The following is an 11847-nucleotide window of genomic DNA, read 5'->3' on the forward strand; positions in this document are numbered from 1 at the left end:
TTAATTCCCATACAAGTTATTATTTCTGCGGGTCATCAAGCATTTAATTTTAAGCAATACATTTTTTTTTTTTTTGGTAGCTTCAGATCATGCACTCATATTTCAGCAGCTCAGATTTTTTTTTTTGCTAATGGCTTTATGTCGCACCGACACAGATAGGTCTAAAGTAGAACAATAAAAGTTTGATTTCCACCTATTCAATAGGATCTCATCCTTATTTTATTGCTAAATTATTAAAAACATAGGACATGTTTCGTTCAATTATTGAACATCTTCAGCTATGTACATTTTTAACAAGGTTAAAATCGGTAACATTATTCTAATAACTTGCAACTTATTGTTTACTGCTAACAGACTTAATCATAATAACTATTAAAATTCTTTTGAATATAAAACATTATATATTACGTCGTCTTATTAAAACAATATTACTATTTGTAGTGTTTGAAACTTTAAAATCTTGTTCTAAATTTGAAATACAATGTCACAAGTTAGTCAGATATAAATACATTTATAATCTGTTGAAGTTGTTGAATATCTTAAAATTATTTGTTTGATGCACATTAAAATATTTTTGTTACTATTGGCGTGAGCTTTACCACACTTTGTACCTTATGAATATAAAATCTTAATGCACTCTCAAAACAGTTGAGTTTGGGCGTGACTAACATTCTTTTCGTCCATAAATTAACAAACTGAAGCTCACTGTTGATTATTATTTATAAATTTGTCGTACTTTAAATCTTTAACGTCCAATTGTTCTAATTCACGACTTGCTTGTAAACTTTACCAGTGTCGAGCAATTCTTCAAAACTTTAGCATGAACTCTGTCAAATGGTGACAGTCAAGTTATGATGATAAGCAATTAGTAACTTACTCGAATGTTACGAAAGTAAGTTTGTTGACATCTCTGTAACAGGAAAATAATTTTGTTAAATTATGTTAGATGGTATTAAAAGTTGAAGAAGCTAATGTTGTAGGATCAGCACTTACCCTTTCTACTTCTGCCTGTATTTACATTTGTGCACTCAGCTGTTTGACGACTACTTGTGCTCCTCGTGTTGTATGTGTGTCTCCGTATCTGCGGGGCATTGGGAGGCGAGGTAACAGAGGGCGGCGTTCTAGCGAATGATGTGATTCTAGGAGGGGAATGTTCAGAATTTGTGTGGAGGGGTGTTTGTATATTCGTAGATTGACTGTTATTGTTATTCAGGATAAAATTGTTTGTCAGTTTTTACTACTGAGTTTGAATGTTTGTATTAACTTCGGAATTTGTTCTATTAATGGGTTTTTTATTTCTATTTCGTCGTTCAGGTTTTTATCTTTATTGAAGTATTTGTCTAGGTAAATATGTATGTTCTCTAGCTCATTCATTAATTTTCCTTTATCGACCTTTCTGATTATTTTTAGATCCTTTTCTATTGTGGTAAAATGGTGTCCTTTTTCTTGCGTATGATTACTCATCGCGGAAAACTTGTTATGTTTAGCTGCGCTTACATTTTCCAAATATCTAGTTATAAAACTTCTGCCAGTTTGGCTAACATAAGAAAAACCACAATCTGAGCAAATTAGCTTATAGATTCCTGAACTTTGGTATTTGTTGTTGCGTGAATTTACACTATTGTGGTTGAAAAATATATTTCTATTTGTATTTTGTGTTCCAAATGCAATATTGATTTGCCGTTTTTTGATCGGATTCGTGATTTGGTATACTGCTGGGTTGGTGAATGTAAATATTGCGAATTTTGGTTTTTCAGTTTTGATCGGAATAAGGTTAGTAGCTAGTTTCGATTTCACTCTATTAATGATTTTGTTGACGACATCTATTTTATAACCGTTGACTGAAGCTAAGTCTTTTATAAAATGAATTTCTTTCTTTAAACTATTATCAGAAAGTGGCATTTTGAAGGCTCTGTATACCAGACTAAAAACGCGGCTTGTTTCTGTGATTTTGGGTGTAGGGAATCTTTTTTAATAGCTATTGGGACGTAAGATGGCTTTCTATAAATTTGAAAGTTAAATTTATTTTCTGTTCGTGTTACTGTAATATCTAAAAAATTTAACGAATTATTATTTTCTTCCTCCTTAGTGAATTTTACTCTTTGGTCTAGATTATTTAAAAAGTTTAATATATTATCAATGTCATTAAGTTTGCTATCTATTATAACAAAGGTATCGTCTACGTATCTCAACCACAAACATAGTCCTTTTATGTTTGATTTTATTTTGCTGTGCTCTAGATGATCCATGTAAATATTTGCTAAAATTCCTGACGTGGGGTCACCCATCCACAAACACATTTCTTTGTAAATTTTATCATTGAATGTGAAATAGTTGTTGTTTAAAACAAAATTTAATAGATTTATAAACTCTTCTATTTTGTACGTACTTAACTTGCCCTATTTAGTTAGATTAGATTTGATGATTTCAACGGTTTCTTTAATAGGTATGCTTGGATACATGTTGGTTATATCATAGGAACATATCCTGTGATGCGGTTGCAAGCTAAAACTATTTAATTTTTCGCAAAATTCAATTGAATTGTTTATCACTGAATCGCTGTTAAATTTGTAATGTTTCTTCAAAAATTGGTGTAAAAATTTTGAGATTTTATACGTAGGACTCCCTCTACTATGGATTATAGGTCTAACAGGCATATTTACTTTGTGGATTTTAGGTAGAGCTTTAGCTGTTGGTAATTTGGGATTCATATTAATCATTTTTTGATACTCTTGTTCGTTTATTAAAAAAGTAGAATTTTTACGTATGTTCTTTAGATTCTTCTGTATTTTATTTATGGGGTCTTTGTTAGTTATTACATAGTTATTTTCCAAAAAAACTCTTCTGTTTTGCTAATGTAATCATGTTTGTTTAAAAGAACTGTAGTTTCACCTTTGTCTGCTTTAGTTACTATAACATTGTTATTTTTAATTTTGGTTCTTAAACTATTTATTTGTTTAGATTGAGTAGAATCTGAGTTGTTAATTAATTCTTCAACTAAGGTAGGAAATTTCTTTTTGATATCGTATCTAGTATCATTTTGTGAATCTATTGGTACTTGTCTTACATTCGACTCTGCTTCTACTACTGTAGTTATTAAGTCGTCTATTATGTTTGGGTTAGGCCAGTTGAATTTTGATCCTTTATTGAGTAAACCTATTTCATTCTCAGTGAAAGTAGTACTAGACAAATTTATCGTAGTGGGTACATCTTTTAAAGCTGGAGTGGATTTATTTATTCTTGTCGGTTGATCCCTCAAATTTAATTTACTCTCTTTCAAATGGAAAAGTTTGTTTTTTAAAGTCTTTTGTTTCTTTTACCAGTATAAAAGGAGGAAGAAAAAAATCATTCGTTAAATTTTTTAGATATTACAGTAACATGAACAGAAAATAAATTTAACTTTCAGATTTATAGAAAGCCATCTTACGTCCCAATAGCTATTAAAAAAATTTCCTACACCCAAAATCACAGAAACAAGCCGCGTTTTTAGTCTGGTATACAGAGCCTTCAAAATGCCACTTTCTGATAATAGTTTAAAGAAAGAAATTCAATTTATAAAAGACTTAGCTTCAGTCAACGGTTATAAAATAGATGTCGTCAACAAAATCATTAATAGAGTGAAATCGAAACTAGCTACTAACCTTATTCCGATCAAAACTGAAAAACCAAAATTCGCAACATTTACATTCACCAACCCAGCAGTATACCAAATCACGAATCCGATCAAAAAACGGCAAATCAATATTGCATTTGGAACACAAAATACAAATAGAAATATATTTTTCAACCACAATAGTGTAAATTCACGCAACAACAAATACCAAAGTTCAGGAATCTATAAGCTAATTTGCTCAGATTGTGGTTTTTCTTATGTTAGCCAAACTGGCAGAAATTTTATAACTAGATATTTGGAAAATGTAAGCGCAGCTAAACATAACAAGTTTTCCGCGATGAGTAATCATATGCAAGAAAAAGGACACCATTTTACCACAATAGAAAAGGATTTAAAAATAATCAGAAAGGTCAATAAAGGAAAATTAATGAATGAGCTAGAGAACATACATATTTACCTAGACAAATACTTCAATAAAGATAAAAACCTGAACGACGAAATAGAAATAAAAAACCCATTAATAGAACAAATTCCGAATTTAATACAAACATTCAAACTCAATAGTAAAAAACTGACAAACAATTTTATCCTGAATAACAATAACAGTCAATCTACGAATATACAAACACCCCTCCACACAAATTCTGAACATTCCCCTCCTAGAACCACGTCATTCGCTAGAACGCCACACTCTGTTACCTCCCCTCCCAATGCCCCGCAGATACGGAGACACACATACAACACGAGGAGCACAAGTAGTCGTCAAACAGCTGAGTGCACAAATGTAAATACAGGCAGAAGTAGAAAGGGTAAGTGCTGATCCTTCAACATTAGCTTCTTCAACATTTAATACCATCTAACATAATTTAACAAAATTATTTTCCTGTTACAGAGATGTCAACAAACTTACTTTCGTAACATTCGAGTAAGTTACTAATTGCTTATCATCATAACTTGACTGTCACCATTTGACAGAGTTCATGCTAAAGTTTTGAAGAATTGCTCTACACTGGTAAAGTTTACAAGCAAGTCGTGAATTAGAACAATTGGACGTTAAAGATTTAAAGTACGACAAATTTATAAATAATAATCAACAGTGTGCTTCAGTCTGTTCATTTATGGACGAAACGAATGTTAGTCACGCCCAAACTCAACTGTTTTGAGAGTGCACTAAGATTTTATATTCATAAGGTACAAAGTGTGGTAAAGCTCACGCCAATAGTAGCAAAAAGATTTTAATGTGCATCCAACAAATAATTTTAAGATATTCAACAACTTCAACAGATTATAAATGTATTTATATCTGACTAACTTGTGACATTGTATTTCAAATTTAGAACAAGATTTTAAAGTTTCAAACACTACAAACAGTAATATTGTTTTAATAAGACGACGTAATATATAATGTTTTATATTCAAAAGAATTTTAATAGTTATTATGATTAAGTCTGTTAGCAGTAAACAATAAGTTGCAAGTTATTAGAATAATGTTACCGATTTTAACCTTGTTAAAAATGTACATAGCTGAAGATGTTCAGTAATTGAACGAAACATGTCCTATGTTTTTAATAATTTAGAAATAAAATAAGGATGAGATCCTTAGTTTATAATTGCTTTTAAAGTATTGAATAGGTGGAAATCAAACTTTTATTGTTCTACTTTAACTGACTTTCAATACGGAAAAATGAGGATAGTATCCTGCAACAGATTGGTCTTACGGCGACGATGGGATAGGAAAGGGGTACGAGTTGGAAGTAAGCAGCCATGGCCTTAATTAAGGTACAACCCCAGCATTTGCCTGGTGTGAAAATGGGAAACCACGGAAAACTATCTTCAGGGCTGCCGACAGTGAGAGTGAACCCACTATCTCCCAGATGCAAGCTCACAGCTGCGCGCCCCTAACCGCACAGCCAACTTGCCCAGTAGCTCAATTTTTTCTTTTTTTAAAACCTGAATAAGGGTTTATTGCAACCTTAACACTTCATGTACTTACAGTATTGCACAGCTACCGTAAATTTATGGTGACTGTGAACTACACTAGTTTGCCAGCATTGGAAGTGATCAATAGAGCACTGAGAACAGCATCACTGTATACTGCAATACAAACTACTTAGCTGAATAGATGATATAAAAAAAATTTCTTAAATGGATTTATGAGTGAAATTTGAAAATTCTGAAGTACTGTTCCGATTATTTTCAAATTTTCAACGCAGTAGAAGTGGCTATTGTTAGGTTATTTCCTGAATTGCAATTTGATTCCACAAACTCTTCTTCCAAATTAAAAAAATAACGGAATCATAAAAAATGCTCATTACAATGGAGATTTTACTTATTTAATGAACAGCAGGTAAGTACATGTACAAATGGAAATAGACGTGGATTCTGTTGTACTCTAGATATGAGGGTACAAAAAATTAATTTAATTTGTAAAATGTATATTTTACCCAAAAATAATTTTTAATAATATTATCATTTAGACTTTCACGGCCCGTGTAACTATTCATACCTCATGAATTATTTTTAATAACTTTAAACCCTGAGATCCTGTAGTTATTTTTCACTGACACCAAAATCCAGAACAAATTATGTTTTCCATGTATATTTAGAACTGCATACCAATTTTGAGCAAAATATATTAAAAATTGCAATACAAGGAGCATTTTGCATCATGGTTACTCAAACAAAAAATACTTTATGAAAAAACAGGTAATATTTTTGGAGGTTAGTCACTTCCATGAAAACTGTCCTTTATCACATGTAGAAACCTCAGATTTCTTCTGCCTGTCTTTCAGAGACAAGATCTAGAGTTTTCTCCCCTTTCATTCATTTTTTTTTTTTATACTACAAGAGTGCACCTGTTTTACCTTTGTGAAGACAGCTATGGTCACATTGCTCACAGTTCTTCAGTGATGGAACTTGACATGGGTTCTTGCTTCATGTTATGCAACACTTCCCATGTTTTCATGGGCTACATATTAAACTCAACTGCTGCTTTTGTAACAGCCAGTTCCGGCCTTTGTTTTGGAAACAAAGACAAAGGCAGCTATGACAAAGAACACTATGGAGACTATCATTAGCATTTTGAATTTTACCTCTCTTACACTTTTCCGGCAAGGCACCTTAGACCAATCTGTTATAAATAGTCACTATTTTATTCACAGTCTGAATGTTAACTAGGTTTTCATTTGATCATGACTGACCACGGGCTTACCCTCATCTAAACTATCTGTTGTATATATTTTTTTTTTTTTGCTAGGGGCTTTACGTCGCACCGACACAGATAGGTCTTATGGCGACGATGGGATAGGAAACGCCTAGGAGTTGGAAGGAAGCGGCCGTGGCCTTAATTAAGGTACAGCCCCAGCATTTGCCTGGTGTGAAAATGGGAAACCACGGAAAACCATCTTCAGGGCTGCCGATAGTGGGATTCGAACCTATATCTGTTGTATAAACAGCATAAAAAAACTTATAGATAGTCCTGTGGTACAAGGTTACAGATACATAGTGTTTTGTATTAGCAAATATTGCCCTTTGCATGTTTGTAATTTATGGAACATTATTAGTAACTGCACATCTATAATAATTTGTCAGTTTTGTAATTGTGGTTTCCTTCAGAATACCCTCCTTTCAAACCCCAACTACCTCACCTTTTATCATACAATCTTTCAAGTTATGAAGGGCCAGCAACATGGTTCACACATACTTCCTTTAAAATAGCATTCGGCCTATTAACTAGTGAACTGTTCTAGTGTGTATGAGTTTTAGCATCCCCATCACAGATCATCTCTATATAATTCATTCCTTTTTCATTGCTGATGTTGAACTTTTCCAAATATTTTCTGCAGCTTTTTTTTTTTTATAGCACAGATGAACCACTGTTACTTTTCTTATAAAGACCTGACATTACATTAGATCTATATCAAAATTCAAATTCTGAAATTTATCTTGGAAGCTATATACACAGCAATGCTGCACTTAGGACACTAATTTGAGATGACTTCAAAATCTAAACTTCAATTCTCAAACAGAGTTTACTATATTGCCATAATATAAGTTCATAATTTGACTAGTTTTATAAACAATGAGAATTGTGTACATCTAGATGACATGAAAGAGTTGCCTACAGAATTCTGCAACTGTAGTTTGCAGTAATTTGTTAGTAATGAAGTGAAAGTAACAACCAGACTTTGCCCATGCACGAGGCAGGAGGGCATGGAAAGCTGAGGAATTTAAAGCTACATGAAACTGTTTTTAAATAGTGCCATGGGAAAAGTTAGATAGTTTCCAATATCAGAAATGATCAGGTTATTATATTTCAGAAAAATACAAAATTCGATATAAACTGCCTAAAGAAAAAGAGAAAACGAAATGAAACTTCACTTGTTGAGAGGGTATTATTTCAGCGACAACAAAATAGAGCCAAATTTACAAAGAACTTGGCAGTATAACAATTGGCTTAACGTTGCACTGACGTGGATATGTCTTACGGCAACGATGGGATACGAAAGAGCCAGGAGTGGAAGGAAGCGGCCGTGGCCTTAATTAAGGAACAGCCCCAGCATTTGTCTGGTGTGAAAATGGGAAACCATCTTCAGGGTTGCCGACAATCGGGTTCAAACCCACTATCCCCCGAATCCAAGCTCACAGCTGTGTGCCCCTAACCGCACAGCCAACTTACTTGGTGAACTTGTCAGTACAAGCCCAGTATGACAATATGACAGTATGACGTTGGACCCCCTCTGGCCTACATGCATTCACTGACTCAGTTGCGAAGGGTGTCATAAAGGTGTTGTATCTTCTGACGCAAGCTGGTCCACAACTGTTGTAACTGGTCCTTGATATCCTGGATACTGGCACTGGGACAGAACTGACATCTAAGCTGGTGCCACACTTTCTATCAGGGACAGATCTGGGGATCTTGCTGGCCATGAGAGTGCCTCAACATCACGCAGACAGTTCATAGAGACACGGCTGTGTGTTGATGAGCATGTATCTGTTGAAAAATGGTAGCGTGATACTGTCGCATGAGGACACAGGATGTTCACGACATACCGTTGTGCCGTCGAGAGTTCCCAGTTGTGACCTGAACTCGTCCCTGATGGCTCCTCACACCATGACACCAAGAGAAACACTGCTGTGCCTCTCAAAAACATTGGAAGAATGGGACCTCTCCCAAGGTCACCGCCATACTCACAGACGATGGTCATCCAGAGTAGTGTGGAACCGCAATTCATTGCTGATCACAATGCGACACCATTCATCAGCAGTCCATGCTTCCCAATCATGGCACCACTCCAACCACAGCCGCTTGTGTTGTGGTATTACCGGCAGCCTATGCATGGGACGGTAATTCCCTAGTCCAGCTGCTGCTAGTCTCTGACCAGTGGTGCAGGATAACACAGAATGTTGCAGGGAATCCATTACTCGTTCTCAGATGGCAGGCGCAGATATGAAGGGGTTATGATGTGTTTGGTGCACAATACAGCGATCCTCCCTTGTGGTGGTAAGACGTGGTCGACTGGAACCTTGACGACGATTATGCTTGCCCTCACGTTCCTACGCAGTCCAGCATCGGACCACTGTCACATCCAAAAGCCCCAGAAATCTGATATTGCATGACTCGACCAGCTGGCCAAATGGAGACCTAAATGAGACCCCTTTCAAACTCTTGTCAGGTGCTGATAAAGCTGTCTCGCAAGAGTACGCGGCATCTCCATGTCCAGTGATCCTTCAACCTATGATGCTGTTCACGCCCCTAATATACCCTACCAGGCCTGGTAACAACACTAAATACAAACAAAACCAATGCACTCTGGTGGCTGTTCTACCTGTCACAGGGAATCGCAACTCTAATCATTTATATCATTTATATACCCGCCAATGGTAGGTGTGTGAACAAAGTTACATTGACATCCGACCATTTCGTCTGGGTGCTTCAATTTTATTGTCTGGCAGTGTATTTGGCCAAATTTAATTAAATTTCACTTTACATGTTACTCTCTCAACTCATACAGAGTACCAGCAACTAATTTTCAGTGTGGATAACTGGCTGAATATAACTGCACAGTTTCAATTGAATTTAATTAGATTGGTGAATTTCCATTACATTGTGAGTAATGTGAGTTGTATCACACAAATCACAAAAAAATGAAATCTTCAAGGAAATGGAGATATCAAAAAACTCTAAAGGGTTTCATCATGTGGAAACAATAGATTAAAATAAGAACTGTAAAGTGAAAGGCAGTAAAATTTGCAACTTAAAAGCCTGCAATATGTTCAAAAATTATTATTATGGCAAAACTGAAGTTAAACAATAAACAATAATAGTAGTTAAATAGTCCACATTCTGGCCTGTAATATTAGTCTGAAGATTAACTTTGAATACTGGTTCCCAGCATGTATGGAATTACCAGCAAATACTATGTTATACACACATGGAAAACTATTCGTGTTTGATTTACCTGCAACTGATTTCAGAATATTTTTGTCGATCTTATAAAAACTAAATCTCATTGTGTTAATACTACTAAAGTTTCCACATAATAAGCTTATTCATAGTAAGGTAGCCCCTATGAAACAAAAGGTTACTGATTTAATGCCACTTTCCTCCAAACAATAATAAACGTGAACATGGTGAATCATTTTAATTCTGTGACCATGGCAACAACCACTCCATATCATACAGTTCCTCAAATGTCTTCAAGAGGATGAGTCAACTCTGTTCTAGCTTCACATACAAGAAATACCTTCAGAGGAAGGGTCACGACCAAGAGAGTTGTCTGCTTTATGCCTATGGCAGTAGCTCATTTAGCATTCTAACACAAAGTTGCTGTAAGTCTCATGGTTCATCACAGTTATGATTTCAATAACAAATTGTAAAGAGAGGGGAGGGGTATTCAATGAAGAATAATAAACTTAAGTTTGGAAGGACATGCCATTAATCATTACAATTTTCCAATCCCTAATGATCTCAGAATATTTTAAGGCAAAAATATTGACCTTTTTATTTTCTGCTTGTAGCAGCAATGGTTCAATTGTCAGTAAAGCAAGCAATTATTGCAAAAGGAAAAAATCCTTCAAAAACACATAAATCACACAATCATGCTTCCAGATATAATGCCATAATCAGATACTGGAAATGTACCAATTATGTAGTTAAGTAGATCAAGTGTTCCATATAGCACACGTATGCTGCTATGTATCAAGTATATGGCAGCTGTGTCAGCTTCTGAATCTTCATTAAATACACTACTTCTAAAATGCTTGCGTTTGTTGTTCATCAATCCACCTTCCAAATGACAAATAAGAGTATAACAACATTTCACTCTTTATGAAGTGTTATCACACTCATTACACTAGCTAATGTAAGGATATTTTACTCTGTTGCAGTTTTCACTGAATGAAATCTGCACAAAAGTAAAATATAGAAGGAATTATATATGGACTTACTGTGAAAAATTAAAACACTGGGGAGAGAAGTATAACGATCTTTAGATCACCAATGTAGTTGTTAAAATGAAATGCCTGCTCCTAAGCTGAAGGAAGAAATACACAGAATCATGAATATACTACTTTCATACAAGTCACAGAAGGCAAAATTTAAGTAATTTTACATGCTATCAAAATGCAACAATAACCAGAAGATTTAATATTTTTCCTACAGCTTTGGTAAAAGTGGCTCATATCACCATGACTGTGAACATTTCATCAATAAGAATTCTTTCCTAAGATTGGTCTAGGTGATTAGTAATAGCTCTAGAACTAACTGCACCCCAACTAGAAAATACTATGTCACAATGATGACTCAACTTTTCAAGGAATCCTGCTCTCATAAGAATTCTAGGAAATTCAAATTAATAAAAGTTTTTCATTATACAAATGAAAATTCTTACCTCTGATTCATCCATGTTACTACAGATAGGATAGCTGTGCCCTGGAACAAAAAGGAAATGAAATTAGTAAAAAAAAAAAAAAAAAAGTCTTCAGTTAAGTTGTAATGTAGGAATTCCAAGTGATTAAAACATAAATTTCTCTCTCTTTCCATCCAAATTGAAATTATAATTCAAAATGGAGAGTATACCATCGAGTTATAACCAATTGCACTGAAGTTAGTAGCCACAAGCATTATTAAATATTCACCTACATTTTATTTAAGTTCTTCAGTGTTCAAATAATCTGAAAGGAGGTGGTGGTGGTGGTGGTGGTGGTGGTGGTGGTGGTGGTGGTGGTGGTGG

At 34.6% G+C, this 11847-nt stretch overlaps 1 protein-coding gene across 1 annotated transcript in view; it reads right to left on the minus strand.

Annotated features, from left to right (window-relative positions):
• MAN1 (LEM domain-containing inner nuclear membrane protein MAN1) overlaps positions 1-11541 on the minus strand; it is a 245323-nt gene extending 233782 nt beyond the window's left edge. The window contains exon 1 of the mRNA XM_067140044.2: positions 11506-11541. Within this exon, the coding sequence (XP_066996145.2) occupies positions 11506-11520 (15 nt within the window). The 5' untranslated portion in view covers positions 11521-11541. The remainder of the gene's footprint in view (positions 1-11505) is intronic.
• Between the last annotated feature and the right edge of the window lie 306 nt (positions 11542-11847).

Source organism: Anabrus simplex, chromosome 2 (genome assembly GCF_040414725.1).
Source record: "Anabrus simplex isolate iqAnaSimp1 chromosome 2, ASM4041472v1, whole genome shotgun sequence".
Classification (NCBI taxonomy): Eukaryota; Metazoa; Arthropoda; class Insecta; order Orthoptera; family Tettigoniidae; genus Anabrus; species Anabrus simplex.